This window comes from Diabrotica virgifera, chromosome 9 (assembly GCF_917563875.1).
Source record: "Diabrotica virgifera virgifera chromosome 9, PGI_DIABVI_V3a".
NCBI lineage: Eukaryota > Metazoa > Arthropoda > Insecta > Coleoptera > Chrysomelidae > Diabrotica > Diabrotica virgifera.
Window position 1 is genome coordinate 211,313,317 of NC_065451.1, and position 17,102 is coordinate 211,330,418.

Here is a 17,102-nt window from a genome sequence, read left to right on the forward strand (position 1 = left end):
TATCATACAGTCCCCATATATACAGGGTGAGGCAAATAAAGGGCCTATTAGAAATATCTCGAGAACTAAAGGCAACAGAATAATGAAAATTTGAATTAAGGGGTATTGAAGAGTCATCTATTTAATGAAAATATTTTCATCTATTTGCTACTTCCCGTTATACCGGAAGTTGCTTATAACTTCGTTTTTTTTAATGGGACACACTGTATATTTTTAGATTTTTGGATTCTCTCCAATGTCTTCTTTCTTAAAATATGAGGTTTTGTAATGTTATACAGGGTATTTTAAAAGATAATTACGTTTTTTTTATTAATTTCGTAGCAATATTCACACCCTGTAGAATTGTAGTAGTTTGACATCTAAAACTCTACTTACGTTCAAATGATTTTTAATATAGTCTACTATTGTTAAGAATCATTAGTATAGCTATATTTTTAATTTCAGTATACAGGGTTGGTAGAAACTCGGAATGAGTATTTTCTGAGTTTTCTTGGAACACCCTGTATTTTAGTATTGTAATTAAATGATACTTTATGGTACTTTTTTATTTCTTAAGCATTCCCTATACCTAACTGCTTTAATTTGTGCTTAATTGTTAATCGCACCAACAATCTTAACTACGTAGGTATTTTGATTGCTAAACCATTATTGGTAATTTTAAGGATCAGTCTGGATTAATATGTATTTATTTCTGAAAAATTATTTGTGAATGAATTTTTTCACGGCCAATCTAATAAAATTTTACGTATTTTTTGTTGCAATTATTGTTTAGCTTGAATCACCAATAACTCACAAATTAAAGCAATTAGGTATAGGGAATACTTATAAAATAAAAAAGTACCATAAAATATCATTTCATTACAATACTAAAATACAGGGTGTTCCATTTAAGAAAACTCAGAAAATATTCATTCCGAGTTTCGACCAACCCTGTATACTAAAATTTCAAAATTAGCTATACCAATGATTCTTAACAATAGTAGACTATATTAAAAATCACTTGAACGTAAGCAGAGTTTTTGATGTCAAACTATTACAATTCTACAGGGTGTGAATATTGCTACGACATTAATAAAAAAAAACATAAATATCTTTTAAAATACCCTGTATAATATTACAAAACCTCATATTTTAAGAAAGAAGATATTGAGGAGAATCCAAAAATGAAAAAATATACAGTGTCCCATTAAAAGAACGAACTTATAAGCAACTTCCGGTATAACTGGAAGTTGAAAAGAGATGAAAATATTTTCATTTAATAGATCATCCTTCAAAACCGCTTCAATCCAATTTTCATGATTCTGTTGCCCTTATTTCTCGAGATATTTCTAATAGGCCAGTTATCTGCCTCACCCTATACAGTTGAGTCCCTGAATCTTTACTGTCACTTGCTGTTGCGTTTAGTAAATTGCAATTTCCGACTTATCGACTTATTTCGTATGCTTTAAATGATGAAGCACGGGTAAAGATTCAGGAACTCAACGGAACAGAGAGGGGCAAAATTATGGAATACATTTTTTTCGAGAATGGGAGACTTTAAAGAGAAATCCCGAAACAGGTCGATTTTTATTTTTAAATTATGATTTTACATATTATGTATCATACTAGAGACGTCATCCACCTGAGTGTGATGACGTAATCGATGATTTTTTAAATGAGAATAGGGGTCGTGTACCAGCTCATTTGAAGGGTTATTTAATTTTCTATTCAGTAATATAAGCATTAGCATAATTATTTATACAGAGTGGCAAAAAATTTATTTTTTAATTAAGTTAATTGATACAAAAAGAAGAATTTATATAATTTTTTTAATTCAAAATACATTTCATAACTAAACATTGCTTTTCGCTTAAATGAAATGTTCAAGCTACCATCCACCTGCCTCTTGGTGGTTTGGTGCGGTATTATTCTTCTTCTTTAAGTGCCGTCTCCTAATCGGAGGTTGGATATCATCATCACTATCTTTACTCTATCTACCGCTGCTCTGAAAAATTCTGTAGAACTGCATTTAAACCAGTCCCTTAAATTCTTCAACCATCTCACTCTCCTTCTTCCTATACTCCTTCCTCCGCTTATCTTTCCCTGTATTATCAGTCTTAGCATTTCATATCGCTGTCTCCTCATTACGTGTCCCAGATATTGTAACTTTCTTATTTTTATTTATTTACCCATTTCTCGCAATATTTCTGTGTTCATTTTCTTCTGTGTCCATACTCTTCTAAGCATCCTTCTGTAACACCACTGTACAGTCATTTCAAATGACTGTAACACCATATTTCAAATGACTCAGTATAATTTATAATATGGTATTATTATAATATGGTAAATTATGGTAATGTTTATATTTCTGAAAAGAGAATTGAATAACCTTTCAAATGAACTATCACACGACCCCTATTCTCATTTAGTTATTCCATAATTTTGCCCATCACTATAATATAATATAAATGTATTTATATGTTTTGTTTTTTAAACAGCTGTTTTCTAACTTTGTAAATAAATTGTATAAACCATAATAAAGTCGTTTTTTAATAACTTACTAACTTTCTTTAACTGTTTTCAGCCACTACAAAACATTTAAAATTTCGGATAGAGTTTTTCAAGAAACGGAGTCACGGAAAAGGTTGTTAAAAAGTGTGCGAATTAAAAAAGAGTGCAAAATATACTAATCCTGTTTTGATAGATTTGTTTTGCTAACAGCCATTCTAGAAATATTAAAAGTTTTTGAATTGCTTAATAGTGCCATTATATTTTATAGTTTATTTTTAACCTTTTAACCATACTAATATTTATTAACGATTTTGTTTATTTTTTTTGCTAACTTCTTTTTTGTGTACAAAACAATTTTATTGGTCATAACTGAATTATCTACAATTTTAATTTACAAATCTGTAATACCAACTGTTTATCTCAGAATTTCCCATTGCAGTGGCGGATCTAGACAATTTCCTTGGGAGGGTAAATTTGCCTTGGGGGAGGGGGAACTTCCAATGAAACACCAATCAAAAGACATCAAAAAGATAAACCCAATCTACATAAAAAACATAAATAATAAAGTAGGTATATGCATTAAGCTTCCTTAAATTTGTAATAAATATATATAATTTATTATATAAAAAAATTAAAAGTTTATAAGGAAAAATTTAACATACTTTTGCATAATTATTTATTACTAATAAATGCATTTTTATGCACTTTTTTTTAAACCAATTTGAAGGTTTAGCTCATGCTCTTTCATTTGACACATGTAGAATGGTTCTAACGTTATTTTTTTCTGACTTATGTTATTGCAAAAAAGCTCTCTGGGATAAACAATTTGAATAAAATTTAAACAATTAAATGAATCACTTTGGAATTTTTGTCACATATTAAGCACCAAAGAACCCTCATTTGACAAAAATTTCAAAAGTCTGTACTTATTTTTACAATAGTTATTGCGAAATTAATTTTTTTGAAATTTCAACCATTTTTCGCAATTATATTAATAATAAATGAGTGTATTAAACTATGTACTTAATACGCCATTTTAAAGCTTTTTCTATTCTCTCGAAGATGTTTGTACTAAGAAAACCATAAGTCATACTGTTTTCCATTAATTTGCAAGAAAAGAAATAATATCGTTTTTTGACACTAAATTGTTAATAAATAAAAATGGCCGCCAGATTCTACGCAGGAAATAGTTACAATTTGTTCTTACAGGTATTACCTGTTGAAAAAGCGCTTCAATACCCTGGCTGTTGAAGTGTCATGGAAAAAACGTTTTTACTCTGGACTATTATTTGGTCAATCACTATTAAACTATTTTTCTTGCAAAACACTAGTCTATGAAATAAACTAGAAGGAATAATTATTAAACAATCAACTGGTGATTAATTTTCTTGTTTTACAAAGTGTAAAAATATTATTTTTAACTTCTTAGTCACTGTTATTAGCATGTAACATTGTGCAGACACAGTATTTTTCAACAATAAATCTCTTCAGGTCAGCTGTAACTGTAAAGGTCAACTTGAAGCTTACGGAAATAAAAAGCTCCAATTAAATGATAAAACGGAAAAATAGTAGAGCCTTATGATAAAAAACAATGAGGAAGAAATATATTCGTAATCCTTTATGTGTCACGCAAAACACTGACACGTGTCAGTGGCGTGCTCAAGTAAAATTACGTTGGGATAGAGAATTATCAGAAATAGTCGAGGCATTGAAGGATTGAAGTGTCGATTTTTTTGCAGTAAGACGGATTTTAATGCGGATCGGTGCGTTGGATTCGTGAGAATGTCAGGAAATTTTGTGAACTAATATAATGAATAAGAAATCTCAAATTGCATTTGTGCATAAGAAAAACACATTTCAAAAATGCATTTCGGTAAATAGTGGGAAAAATTGACACAATTTTCTTACTCGGGGGTTTTTGGGGTCGCTAAAAACGAATATGAGGTCGGCGAGAGTGTGCAAACTACTTGATGCCTACAGTGGGTGTAATAAACGTCTTCCTCTGGAGTATTATGGTAATTTGTTAAATAATTGGCCCAAACTTGTAACTTGGGGGGTTTTGGGGTCGCTGAAAATGAATATAAGGTCGGCGAGTTTGTGCAAAGTACCTGGTGCCTGCAGCGGGTGTAATAAACGTCTTCCTCTGGAGTATTATGGTAATTTATCATATAATTAGTTTAAACTCGTTACTCGGGGGGTTTTTGGGGTATTCTATTTTCTTCGATGTAACTATAGTGATCGAAAAAGATGGTATTTTTATTATAAATATACATAAATTTTTATCATTATAATATATTTATGGTTAAAAAAGTTCACTATACAAAATTTATCGTAATTTATCTTTAAAATTCATTTTCTTCATCATTATCATCTTCTTCTTCAGTATTGCCTTCCTCTCTCGAGTCCAATGCAATATTTGTGCAATCAGAGCCTGCACAATTTTTGCAGGCTAAATTACAAACTAAGCCATGCTTCCTGCACCCGCACGAGTTGCCGCAGTCTGACTTACAACTACAGAATATTAAATTTAAAATGTTTGAAGGACCAGGTGGCTGAGTCATTCTAACTGGAATTAATACATTATTTTGTAATTCCCATCCCCAATCGGTTGGGTTCATGTTACTGTCCTCTCCGTCCAGCAAAATTTGTGTTTGTAAATATACCCTTTTTAAATGCTGGGCAAATGCATCAACAGATGAAAGAATTTTTCCAATGGCAATCTTTTTATTTTTGGCAATAGCCATTAAGTACATTCTGTATCTAGTAATTTTCTCTCAAGGCAAAACCACATCATCCACTTGCACCTTAATTCAAACTGCTTTAAATGATATGAAATTAGAACTTAGTCGTTGCGATATCTATTTTCAGTGACCCCAAAGACTCCCCGAGTAACAAGTTTTGGCCAATTATTTAACAAATTACCATAATAGTCCAGATTAATAATAATAATAATAATATTTATTCATCCTTTAAGACATACAATGTATAGGACATGTCATTAAGACGTTTATTACACCTGCTGCAGGCACCAGGTAGTTTGCACACTCTCGCCGACCTCATATTCATTTTCAGCGACCCCAAAATCCCCCGAGTAATGAGTTTAAGCCAATTATATGATAAATTACCACAATACTCCAGAGGAAGACGTTTATTACATTCGCTGCAAGCACCAGGTAATTTGCACACTCGTCGACCTCATATTCATTTTCAGCGACTCCAAAAACTCCCGAGTAATGAGTTTAAGCCAATTATATGATAAATTACCACAATACTCCAGAGGAAGACGTTTATTACACCCGCTGCAGGCACCAGGAAGTTTGCACATTCTCGCCGACCTCATAATCGTTTTTAGCGACCCCAAAAACCCTCGAGTAAGAAAATTGAGTCAATTTTTCCCACTATTTACCGAAATGCATTTTTTAAATGCATTTTTCTTATGCACAAATGCAATTTGAGATTTCTTATTCATTACATTAGTTCACAAAATTTCCTGACATTCTCACGAATCCAACACACCAAACTGCATTAAAATCCGTCTTACTGCGCCAAAAATCGACAGTAAGGCCTTTTTTGTGCTTCAATGCCTCCACTAAAAAAGGTGTAATGAATATTTATAAGCACTTTGATAACTCCTTATACTTATATAAACTATTATAGAATACAAATTGTTTGGAGTTAAGAGACGAAGAGACAGTTGGATTTGGATTCGTTACGTAAAAATAAGTAACTTTTATTCGAGAATTTTTTTCGAATTATGGATGGCGCTATAATCGGATAAAACGATTGTTGGTAATGGAAAATTAAATCAAAAAATGGAAAGTCCCCACTTTATGCAAAACTTAACTTAACTTTTTTGGTTTTTTGGTTTTAGGACCTACTCTTCACAACCCCATAACGCTCGAGTAATTGCAAATTTGGCATTCTTTCCTCCCCTACTACGTATGTGGCATATTAATGCAATTTACTATTTTTGTTAGAAATAAGGCACAACTTTACTTTAAAATTAATTATTTAATGTTTAGATTTCCACTATGGATAACTAATAACTTTATATAAATATATATTATAATATAAAGGGAATAGCATTCTGTATAAACGTTGAAGCGCTAACTCCCGAAAGCCAATTTCCTCTTGGTTTTTGCCAGACATTATTTTTTACGGACCCGGCGCTTAACCCTAAAATGCGAAAAGTTTCAAATTTTGGGGTATAAAAAATCGTAAAACTGGCTTTTATTATCCTAATAACTAATGAAAAAGTTTATGCACACGATATAATCATCGGACTTTATCACGATAAAATATCCAACATATATATTTAAAGATTATATAGTATTGTCAAAACTGAGGTTGATATTGGTACTTGGCCCTAGTGTTATAGTCAACATACTTTGGCTAAAAAGATCTGAGGGTACATGTTTTCTGCTCTATGGTAAAGTTATGGTTATTAAAACCTTTATTAGCAGGTATTTTTTTTCAGATATTTCAGTTTAAGAACCTAATTCTGAATTTTTAGTGATTATTTCATTCATAGGAGATTATGACCAATAGAAAGCTACAGAAATCTGAATTAAATGGATAATTTTTGATAATCTCCCGTCGTTAAGTATATTACGTCAGATGCCCTTCGTTGCTACGAAAAAATACATTCAGTGACATTAATGACAATTAATGATTTAAAAATTATAAAAGTGATGACTTTCAATCGTCAAATATTTATAAAAACTGTGTGTTTAATGGTACTTACATAAATAAATTACAATAAAATTTTGGTTTTGAACAGTTTTATTCATGAAATAATCGCAACAAATTGCACTCGACCTCTGAAATTAATATAGAATTTTTGCTCTCGTGACACTTTGACATAATTTCACTCGCCTTCGGCTCGTGAAATTAAAACTGTCAAAGTGTCACTCGGGAAAAATTCAATAATTTCAGAGCTCTTGTGCAATTACTACTGATTATTTCATTCATAGGAGATTCTGACCAATAGAAAGCTACAGAAATCTGAATTAAATCGATAATTTTTGATAATCTCCCGTGGTTAAGTATATTACGTCAGATGCCCTTCGTTGCTACGAAAAAATACATTCAGGGCCGGTTGTTCGAACGCTAATCAACAATGATCATTATCAAATATTTAATTACTACCACCAACTGTCAATGTCAACTTTTATTGGGTTGTTGAAATCATAATTATTGATTACAATTATGAAATTATTTAATTAATTATGTCAATAATTGTTATGTTAATTGATTAACTAATCTCATAATTATAATCAATTATGTTTTCAGCAACCCAATAAAAGTTGACATTGACAGTTGGTGACAGTAATTAAATATTTGATAGTGATCATTGTTGATTAGCGTTCGAACAACCGGCCCTAAGTGACATTAATGACAATTAATGTTTTAAAAATTATAAAAGTGATGACTTTCAATCGTCAAATATTTATAAAAACTGTGTGTTTAATGGTACTTACATAAATAAATTACAATAAAATTTTGGTTTTGAACAGTTTTATTCATGAAATAATCGCAACAAATTGCACTCGACCTCTGAAATTAATATAGAATTTCAGAGCTCTTGTGCAATTACTACTGATAATTTTTTTCCACTTCTGCGACACTGGCGGTAAAACATTTAGATTTTTACGACGACTACATCCTGAACGGGGTAATATCGTGGGGCTGTGGGGGCCACTATAGCAGTCTTAAGACCGTTGCATGTTCTAACCGTCCCCATAATTACATGTAGCGTTCACCTTCGAAACCATTTATTGTTGTGAGCTTTTTTATGGGCGTACATAAAAAGCGTTACACAAAATTAGGATGATAAATTATTACCCTAAGACTATTTATAAATAGAGAAGGATGTTCTTGGGTAATTATCAATGGCACAAAATCTGGATGTCTTGATTAATAGTGATGTACTGAGACGGTGATAACATCTTCATAAATGGCTGTATTAACATATACACGAATAGTAATGGATTTTTGGTCAATTTGTTTTATGTTTACAAAGGTAGACAAGACATTGTGCACATATATTATTAAACACAATAGGTCTGGATCCCGCGTATGAAAAAAAAGTTGATTAATAGCAAGCTGAAAATTTTTTAATAGCTTAAGGGTGTCTAGTCGGACAAACTTTGATGTATGGGAACACTGCAACAAGGGAAGTTTTAATTGTGGTACAGGTTAAAAATTTGGAACGGTCAGACCACGAAAACGTCACATGTATTTTGTCCGACAGAACTTCCAATTGATTTGTTACCCTTTCAATAAACTCTCATGCAAAAATCAGGCTGCTGTTTATCACCAAATGGGCATTATAATAAGTGGAACACGTAGAACATGTCAAATGACAAGTGATAAATAGCAGTCTGATTTTTGCATGAAAGTTTAATGAAAGGGTAACAAATCAATTGGAAGTTCTGTCGGACAAATTACATGTGACGTTTTCGTGGTCTGACCGTTCCAAATTTTTAAACTGTTCCACAATTAAAACTTCCCCTGTTCCAGTGTTCCCATATATCAAAGTTTATTCGACTAGACACCCTTAAGCTATTAACAAATTTTCAGCTTGCTATTAATCAACTTTTTTTCGTACGCGGGATCCAAAGCTACAATAGAATAATAACAAGAGTATCTAAAAATATAAAAATCATTATTTCAATTTCGAAATTGTTACACTAATCAAAGATAGTAAGGTTGAAAATATATCTAGAAAGGCAAAAAGAAGAATATACACCACTGCTGCGTTTGGAAAGTCTTGACACGCAAGTACTGATCACAAAACCCCGGTTCGAAATAATATAATAGAAAATTATTGCAGTTTGCAGTCTCGTCCAATCTTAAAGGAGTTTTAACCACCCGGCCACTTCGCGTTTGTCTTTCATTTATGTCGAGACTCCGACAATCTTGAGCTGACAAAGGTTCCCTTGAGGCACCCTCTCTGGAACCACATCTTTTCTACAGGGTAGGATATTACCTTGGACATTCTCGCCATTAATAACTGCCTCGACGACTTCCAACGGGTGAAGCCCCTTGAAGGAAGATCTGCAGGGTTGAGAGAATTAGGTACATATTTCCAACAATCAGGATTTCTGATCTCCTGGGCTCTATTAAAGCGAAAACAGACCAGTCATCCTTATGTTGAATCCAAGAAATAACAGTAATAGAATCACACCAAAAATAAAGACGCAACATAATGAGAAAGTTGGCTTTTGACTGACTGATAAAGTCAGGCACCAAAAATTCCAAGCTGCCAGTGAAACGATATGATAAACTACCCCAGATAATTGAAATAATACCGAATAGGGAGTGCATATAGATTTTCACGTCGGAAAAAATCAAACAAGATAGAACTTTTTGTAATTTCATTAAAAACTGTTTAATAAACAACATATCAAAAAGTTCTACTCGAGAAGTGGGTGCTTCATTTTTTATTAAACAAATGAACTACGAAATTAGATGTTCTTTTAAATAACTCCGAAAATATAATTTTTAGAAAAAAACTGACATCACCATTGAAAAATTCAGAAAATTTTACAAAAAAAACCTTATATAAAGATTTTTCTAAAATTAAATCTCTAGCTTCTGTAATTTTTTATTTATAACGCTAAAGTCACCCTTCTCACAAACACTGGCGCACTGTAAACTAACGTACGGCGAAGTGCACGGTTGAGTTATTTTAATGTAATTCTTTAAATAATGGATCAAATTAAATTTTACAACTTGAACATAAAAGAAGAATAATCAAGCTATCTTATGGTTATAATATAAAGACATAAAATGTATGGGCATAAGTAACGTGTGGGCGGAAAGTGAGCCTTACATGAATTCTGTTTAAAAATGATTTAAAAATGTGTAACTAATACCATTTTTCTTATAAAACTCTTAATTTTGCACAAGTTACCTTTCAAGCATCCTACTAAATGATGCTTCATTCAAAAAAAATCTCAAGGATTTAATTCAAATGATATGACGTCTCAAAAAATGTAATTTTTGAAATCTTCGTAGTTTTATAGAATTACCACCACTTTAAGACGGTATTACTCAAGTTTGAACAGATCTATTACACAGTTTTATAAGTGCTTTTTTAAAGCATATGATGTAATCTTTAAAATGCACTAAATTAGTTTATTTAGAAATGAAACAAACTATTTCTTTTTAAGAAAATTAAGAAAGATAACAAAAATGTAATACAAAAACCGAAAATTACCAGCTATAAAAATGTTTATACAAAGTGATCAAAACTTTTTTCTGTAAAACTTACCTAAAATACATGTAATAATAAGCTTCAACAATAATAAATGTTCAGCAAAAAAAAATTTTTTTAGCTCTTATACAGTATGTCTGCGTAACTTGGAACCTATTGATAACTTTTGATTTATCAGTTTTACGTAAAAAAGTTATTCTTTATAAAATACTTTGCATCGCATATAATCTAAGATGCAATCATCAAATATCAAATTTAATTAATGTTGTACGAGGTATGTCGAAAAATATGAATTTCACTCGAGAGTAAAGTACCTTTATATTTCACAATATCGAAAATTGTTGTTAAGAAAAGTTGTTTGGAATTAAAAAATTTGTTTTAGTGTTCAATTACATCCTTCTAATTAATATATTGTGAATAATAAAGGCACTTAACTCTTAAGAAAATATATTTTTTACATACCTCGTATAAAATTAAAAAAGTTTGATATCTGATAGTTGTATCTTGATTTTAGACCAGGGAGAGCATTTTATGAAGAATAACTTTTTTTCGTAAAAGTGATAATAAAATAGTTATCATAATTGTAATAAAATGATGATGAGTATCCGTAATTTGAGAAAAAATTGATTTTTTTTTATTAGAATGATGTAATTTTATATTTAGACATATTTTCTAATTTCAAACAACTTTTCATAATACCATTTTTTAATATTCTGGAATATAAAGGTACTTTACTCTTTAGCGAAATTTATATTTTTGACATAACTCGCATTAAATTGATAAAATTTGATATCTGATAGTTGAGTTTTAGATTTTTGACTATCCAGAGCATTTTATTAAGAATAACTTTTTTTCGTAAAATTGATAATAAAAAAGTTTTCCATGTGGTTCCTAGCTACGCAGACACACTGTATAAGAGCTTCTGTATAAGAATTTTCAAATTGCAATGCCATATTCGGATTCAGCATAATCAAAAACAAAATAGAAACATATTTGATCAAAGTAAAATGATGAATTTAACGATATTTTTAAAATTATTTATACAAAAACATTGTTACTGTTTAAACTATTAATAAACAATTAGCAGCCAAATCCGCGACTAGAACTTTTTACTTTAACATGTATATAAACTAACAAAAAGTTTTAGAAAAATATAAGCTTGTTTTAATTTTTCCGAAACAATGCATATTTTCGTTCTAATTGCACTCCCCTAGAAATAATACTTCAATCATCCATAGTGGCTATCGTTCACCCTAGCTTAGCTCAGTCTCCCAAGGTGTGTGTTCGTCTTGTCCTAATCTTAGACATGAACCATGAAAATTCAGAATGGAAGCAAACAAAACAATATTTTAACTAATCATCTTTATTGTGCAATAGAGATAAAATAAAAATATGCCTTATTAAATGCAATAACAAATATATTAAAATTCTTGCCAAAAACTAACAATTTTTGGATTATACTCACGGCTTCGCTGGTAAATCCTAGATGCCAAATGGTACAGCTGTTGATTTGTAGACCTGGGCAGATGTTTGGCTTCAGGCCCCTTCAACTACAGCCTTGGTGGTGTTGGTCGCCGCAGTCTAGTAGAGATGCATCTTGTCATGTTGTCGGCCTTGTAGTGGCATTACTGGTGATGAAGGCTTGAAGCCCCCGAAGGGAGAAAAGTTGATATTATTCCCAAAAAGAAAGTATAGAAATCTTCTTCCATAGGCCCACACGACTCTTAGCTGCTACAAGAAAAATCTGCCAACCTGCCAAATCAAGTTACCAATGATCAGCTTCCAGAATCCCAGTAATCCAGCGAGGAATCTCAATACTCGACAGTTCAGGAAGATGAGTAACCTGTTTATAAAATTCCTCAGCCATGTTATTCTCGACTGGAGCATCCCATCTCTGGCGCTTTTCCTAAAGTTTATGTAGTAACAGTAGGCTCAAACATATTCTGAGCTATAGAAAGCATTAGTCTCTTAGTTATCGACCACTCCTTGAAAGGTTTCACTATTGATTTTAGGTGTCTCTTGAGGAATCCCAGAGAAGACCAAGTACAGGAAGAGTTTGAACAAATTTGAACCTTTTTTACAGCATTAAGCTCTGTAATTTTGGTGTAGTTGTAACAAAGAATTTTTAATAATATATATATATAATTTAATAATAGCTAATTTCTTTCTTTCCGGCTCTAAAGGCATGATATTTTATCACAAAAATGACACTTCATTGGCCACTTTTCTTTCCTTTACATTGTGTTTTTTAGATTTTCATACTACTCAAGCATTAGTCTAGATAACATTTTCGTTTCCTAAATCCAGATCACTTTGTGTTTCGATTTGGTTTGTTCCACTATTTCTTCGATTCAGATCTGCTCTATACTTTGTCCTTTAAGTTGGTAATTTTTAAGGTAAAGTGAAAAAAAATTGCAGCATAAATTGTTCCTTTTTCCCTATTTATGTTTCCATATAAAGGAGCAATTGATAACAATATATTAACAGTATGTTTGTTTCTTTGCAGTCACCATATTCCAGTTCGGTTAGAGTCTTCGCCTAAAGCACAGCCTGAGCGTCTTCAGTATGCTTCGTGGCTGGGTGACACCACTTCGTTATTGATTGTATTCAACAACGACATTTACCATAGAAAATCACCGACCGAAGAATTCGACACAAGAATAACGTTCACCGGTCATTCTGATATTATCTATAACGGGATACCTGATTGGTTATACCAAGGTAAGTGTAGATTATGTTAGTAGCAATGTTGTTCACCCTCTGTATCTCGAATACTGGCTAACAGTTTTTACAGCTGCTACGAAATAATCAACAGGTAGTAAGGCCCAGACCTCCTAATCCCTTTCCAACTTCTGTTGAAATACCTTTGGACTGGCAAAAACTCTCTGTAAGCCATTCTGATATACATATAAGTTACGTAAAATAGCAATAAATAGGCACCTACGCATTTAATTTAAAAAACATCCTATATTAGTATGGTATAGTTAGACCCAAACCCAGACATCCAAAGTGAAAGTTATCCTCCAACACCAAATTGTTCTATATGGTCCACATAATGTTCAGAAAAAAGTCACACCATTTTGATCGTCGGGTTTGGGGGGGAGAGGGGGCAGAAATCTGCAAATTCGTAATTTTTTACGTTTTTCGTCAATATTTCTAAAACTAAGCGGTTTAGCATGAACAACCTTCTACACAAAATTGTTCTACATTAAATTTGAAATAAAAAAAGGCCTATGCATAACCCTTCTAAAATGAACGGTTCCACAGTTACGGAGGTAGTATATTATAATTGGTCCAAAAAAAGGCCTAACCCAGACATCCAAAGTAAAAGTTTTCCTTCAACACCAAATTGTTCTATATGGTCCACATATTGTTCAGTAAAAAGTTACACCATTTTGAGCGTCCGGTTTGGGGGGAGAGATGGGGGAGAAATCGGTAAATTAATAGTTTTTTTAAGTTTTTCGTCAATATTTCTAAAACTATGCTTTAGCGTAAGGAATGCTCTATAAAAAAATATTCTACATAAAATTTAAAACAAAAAAGGTTCTATACATAATTGTTATAAAATCAACGGTTCCAGAGTTACGGAGGGTGAAAAGTGGAGGTTTTCGATAATTTTTATATTTACCGATTTCTCCCCCCTCTCCCCCCCCCCCCACCCCAAACCCGACGCTCAAAATGTTGTGACTTTTTTCTGAACATTATGTGGACCATATAGAACAATTTGGTGTTGGAGGATAACTTTCACTTTGGATGTCTGGGTTTTTGGTATAGTTATATCATAAATATTGCCCAAAAAATATAAAAACTATCGAAAACCTCGACTTTTCACCCTCTGCAACTCTGGAACCGATGATTTTATAACAATTATGTATAAAACATATTTTGTTTTAAATTTCATGTAGAACATTTTTGTATATAACATTGTTTACGGTAAAGCATAGTTTTAGAAATATTGACGAAAAACGTAAAAAAACTACTAATTTACCGGCTTCTCTCCCATCTCCCTCCCAAACCGGACGCTCAAAATGGTGAAACTTTTTACTGAACAATATGTGCACCATATATAACATTTTGGTGTTGGAGGAAAACTTTTACTTTGCATGTTTTGGTTAGGCCTTTTTTTGGACCAGTTATACTATACTACCTCCGTAACTTTGGAACCATTTATTTTAGAAAGATGATGCATAGGGCCTTTTTTATTTCAAATTTAATGTAGAACAATTTTGTATAGAGTGTTGTTCATGCTAAAACGCATAGTTTTAGAAATATTGGCAAAAAACTTAAAAAACTACGAACTTACCGATTTCTCCCCCCTCTACCCCCAAACCCGACGCTCAAAATGGTGTGACTTTTTTCTGGACATTGTGTGGACCATATAGAACAATTTGGTGTTGAAGGATATCTTTCACTTTGGATGTCTGGGTTATGCCATCTTTTGGATCAACTATACTATACTATATGTAGATGTTGTAAATATAGTAGTATCTCTTCTTCTTAACTCAGGTGAGGTTCGTTAGTCTCTGGCACTTGGTTAGATGTCAGAGTCTTGGTCACATGTATATATAGTAGTATATTTCGATTTCCAATTTTTTAAGTTATCAATGTATTATGGAATCTTACGTTTTTCGAGTAAGTAAAGTGTAAATTGATAGGTGATCAAAAATTGTAGGTAATGATTAAACAAGATTTTCGAATTCGAGTTTTTTTGTAATTCGAGTGTGTGTTTTTTAGTAATGTATTCTAAAGTTCTTTCAATAACGCTAACGGTTCGAATTTATATAACACTATTTATTTAGAACTTTACAGTTCGAGATTATCTTATTAGCCAGCCTTAAACTAACAATATCGCTTGGAAAATAAAAGATGGAAAACATAATACATTGTGAAATAAAAAGAGATGAAATTAGTAGAGGTGGAAATTATCAATATAAACGTATAAATTAACATTACATTACATAGTTTCCCACCTTTAGACGACTGTGACAGGAGTATTTAATAAAATTCTCCTGTCACAGTGACAGTTGTCATATTTCTCCGATACGTCTAAAGGTAGGAAAGTATGTAATGTAATAATAATTAATACGTTTATCGCCGCCGCCTACGAAAAGTGTAACTCCGAAAAATGCCGTTAAGAATAGAACTTTCAATAAACGCCGCGAAAAATATTATTTTCGATTTTATGATTGTGAAAATTATAATCCCTAATAAAGTGTTAACGAAAAAATTTATTTTTTGAGGAGTATCAGCAAAAAACATAATTTCTGTTTGTGGGTCCACGAAAATTATGATTACTAAAAAGTTCTCAGAAATAATTGTTTTCGTCGGCAGAAACAGAAACAGAAAGGGAAATAATTGTTTTCGTTGGCATATGTTATGAACTAAATCTTTTCGTTATAAATATTTTGGGAGTTATAATCTTCGCGGACACGCATATACAAAAAAATTGTATCGCCAACACTTATCAAAGAGTTATTATTTTCGCTGGAAAGGTATTAGGAATCACATTAATCATAGGTACCAGCGTTATATCGATAATTTCCATCTCTGATAGTTTCATCTCTTTTTACTTCACGATGTACTTATTATGTTCTCCATATTTTGCGTGATTTTGCCGGTTATTGTCGCGCTCATCACTGTATATTGTTATGATCTGCTTTCTATTACTTTTATTTTAATTGAGTATTTATTTACTTAATTATTGAATTGACGCAAATCATATATAAACAATTAATAAAAATTCTCAGGGTGACTTTTTGTCATAAAAATTAACTAAAATTATCTTAGGTTATACTTATCCTTTCTCGTGGCTTCAGTATCTCTTAGTTGATCCTTATTGGGATAAAATAGGAAAAGGAAATAAATAGAAAAATCATAAATAAGCACATGCAAATACCTTTATTATCGAAAGCAATGCTCTGAAAATCTATCAATAAAATCCTGTGGGCATAATTGCCCAAATGAAACTTGTACCATATAATTAATCTAATTTAAACAAATATTTATCGCTTTGTTCCTGATACCATTTATAAAATAAACTAAACAAAACAAATTTAGGTATTTGCAAAACTACTTATACTATTAAATTATTGAAATGTTGGAACCTTAATTCATATGCTTTTACGCAAATATTTTAACTTCTGATTATAAAGAACATCTATCACATAAGTTATTGACTGACCTTTTTGATTTACACACAATGATGTCTCCTCTTGACCCAAACAGCTCTTCCTTGTTGATTATGTTAGGCTACCAATCAAAGCCCTCTCCGTTCTCAGCATCAATCCAGCAGCATACCAGCAACTATTTCTCCAAAACACAAGCCAGGCCGCTTTTGACCAGTACTCGTTCAATAAACTCCAAAACTCTCTCCTCTCTTTCTCTCAATAAT

The 17,102-nt window shown here is 31.7% G+C and overlaps 1 protein-coding gene across 6 annotated transcripts in view; it reads left to right on the forward strand.

Moving 5' to 3' along the window:
* Nucleotides 1–17,102, forward strand: part of LOC114326093 (inactive dipeptidyl peptidase 10) — a 396,495-nt gene that overhangs the window by 333,497 nt on the left and 45,896 nt on the right. For 4 of the 6 annotated variants that reach the window (XM_050662407.1, XM_050662406.1, XM_050662408.1 and 1 more), the window contains 2 exons: nt 2,564–2,623; nt 13,218–13,432. In XM_050662407.1, coding sequence (XP_050518364.1) covers nt 2,564–2,623; nt 13,218–13,432 — 275 coding nt within the window. The remainder of the gene's footprint in view (nt 1–2,563; nt 2,624–13,217; nt 13,433–17,102) is intronic. The other 2 variants (XM_050662409.1, XM_050662404.1) reach the window with 1 other exon arrangement.